Here is a 1,930-nt window from a genome sequence, read left to right as displayed (position 1 = left end):
CATCATTCTCATGAAAGGCCAGGACTTCATCCCAGTTCGCCACAAGAGAGTCAAAAGAGATTCTCCTTCGTGTGAATGGCTACTGAGGAATGTTATCCCTAAGCTGAGACCTTGAGAAAGGTCATAGGAATGTTCGGATCGGAAGGTCAGTTAGCCGACATAACGAGAACATCTTCCAGCCAGTCACTTCATGTATTGGGCAAAACCGAGCTCAAACCTGATTGTTTCTCCACTATTACCAGTGGTCGCGTGCTTGCCTCGTTCATCAGACGTCCAAGATCCACATTCCAACAAGGTTAAACGTATGAGCTGTTTACGACCTTTGAAATGGCTACAACCCGTTCTCATCCCACCTAGAATAACTGTGTCAGAGCAGTAGGAAGACTGTTCGAAAAAGAGGTTCGCACACAAATTCAACAGCGTTGGCAGCCGTCCTCACCACACTGATGTGGGAATGATGTGAGTACTGTTCAAGTCAGCTTGGCAACCGAAAATTAAACCACTGTTGACCCGCATAACCGGTTGGCGTACCAGTTCCCCGTTACCCACACCGTCGATAGCTTAATTATCTACTGAATTAGAAAAAGCCAATACAATACAGTTCCATAACAACACATTTGTTTTTCTTCGTTTTTCAGTGAACAGACAAACTTCCAGCGACTCTTCAGACCCCTAATGTAATGTTTGTTTCACAATAAAGCATTTTCAAAGATCCAATTGAGTCGAATATCCTGTGAAATGGGTCACGAGTTGTTTATCCTACACAAGGCATGGGCTCTGTACAAGTTCAACCCTGGCTTGCAAGCAAGTCACCATTTCAACTGGACAACAATCACACTGGGACGGCTTTTGGACATTCGTTCACTCAGTCTGCCCGTCATTTAGGGTGTGCTCACAGTCATTGAGGTAATGACGAAAACACAGGTGATCCGCACTACTAGCGATGCAACGACTCCGAGCTCATAGCGTTGATTATCACCTTGGAGTGACCTTTTGGTGTTAATGAATATTTGTTTGTATGCTCAGGAACATTTATCCCGTTGCTTTTCCACAATCTAGAACAAGCATGTAAACAACGGCTACAACTGAAAACGGAGAACTATTTTATAGTCCAAGTCCTTCATTCCTAGGTATGCATTGGGCAAAACTGAGCTCAAACCTGGTTGTTTCTTCACTATTACCAGTGATCGCGCGCTTGCCTCGTTTATCACACGTCCAAGATCCACATTCCAGCAAGGTCAACCGTATGAACCGTTTACGACCTTTGAAATGGCTACAAACCGTTCTCATCCCATCTAGAGTAACTGCGTCAGAGCAGTGGGAAAACTGTTCAAAAAAGAGGTTCGTACACAAATTCAACAGCGTTCGCAGCCGTCCTCACCACACACTGATGTGGGAATGATGTGAGTACTATTCAAGTCAGCTTGGGAACCGAAAGTTAAACCACTGTTGACCCGTTACCCACACCATCGATAGGTTAATTATCTACTGAATTAGAAAAACCCAATACAATACATTTCCATAACAATACATCTGTTTTTCTTCGTTTTTCAGTGAACAGACAAACTTTCAGCGACTCTTCAGACCCCTAATGTAATGTTTGTTTCACAATAAAGCATTTTCAAAGATCCAATTGAGTCGAATATCCTGTGAAATGGGTCACGAGTTGTTTATCCTACACAAGGCATGGGCTCTGTACAAGTTCAACCCTGGCTTGCAAGCAAGTCACCATTTCAACTGGACAACAATCACACTGGGACGGCTTTTGGACATTCGTTCACTCAGTCTGCCCGTCATTTAGGGTGTGCTCACAGTCATTGAGGTAATGACGAAAACACAGGTGATCCGCACTACTAGCGATGCAACGACTCCGAGCTCATAGCGTTGATTATCACCTTGGAGTGACCTTTTGGTGTTAATGAATATTTGT

The 1,930-nt window shown here is 43.9% G+C and overlaps 1 protein-coding gene across 1 annotated transcript in view; it reads left to right on the top strand.

The window, feature by feature from the left end:
* The window catches only part of T265_05302 (hypothetical protein), a gene marked incomplete at both ends in the record, with an annotated part of 11,946 nt that extends 10,315 nt beyond the window's left edge, over nucleotides 1-1,631 (top strand). Inside the window, one exon of the mRNA XM_009170285.1 lies at nucleotides 1,555-1,631. Coding sequence (XP_009168549.1) covers nucleotides 1,555-1,592 — 38 coding nt within the window. The remainder of the gene's footprint in view (nucleotides 1-1,554) is intronic.
* Between the last annotated feature and the right edge of the window lie 299 nt (nucleotides 1,632-1,930).

Source organism: Opisthorchis viverrini (assembly GCF_000715545.1).
Source record: "Opisthorchis viverrini unplaced genomic scaffold opera_v5_98, whole genome shotgun sequence".
In the NCBI taxonomy this organism is placed as follows: domain Eukaryota; kingdom Metazoa; phylum Platyhelminthes; class Trematoda; order Opisthorchiida; family Opisthorchiidae; genus Opisthorchis; species Opisthorchis viverrini.
Note: the sequence above shows the minus strand (reverse complement) of the source record. Positions and strands in the feature narration are given on the sequence as shown.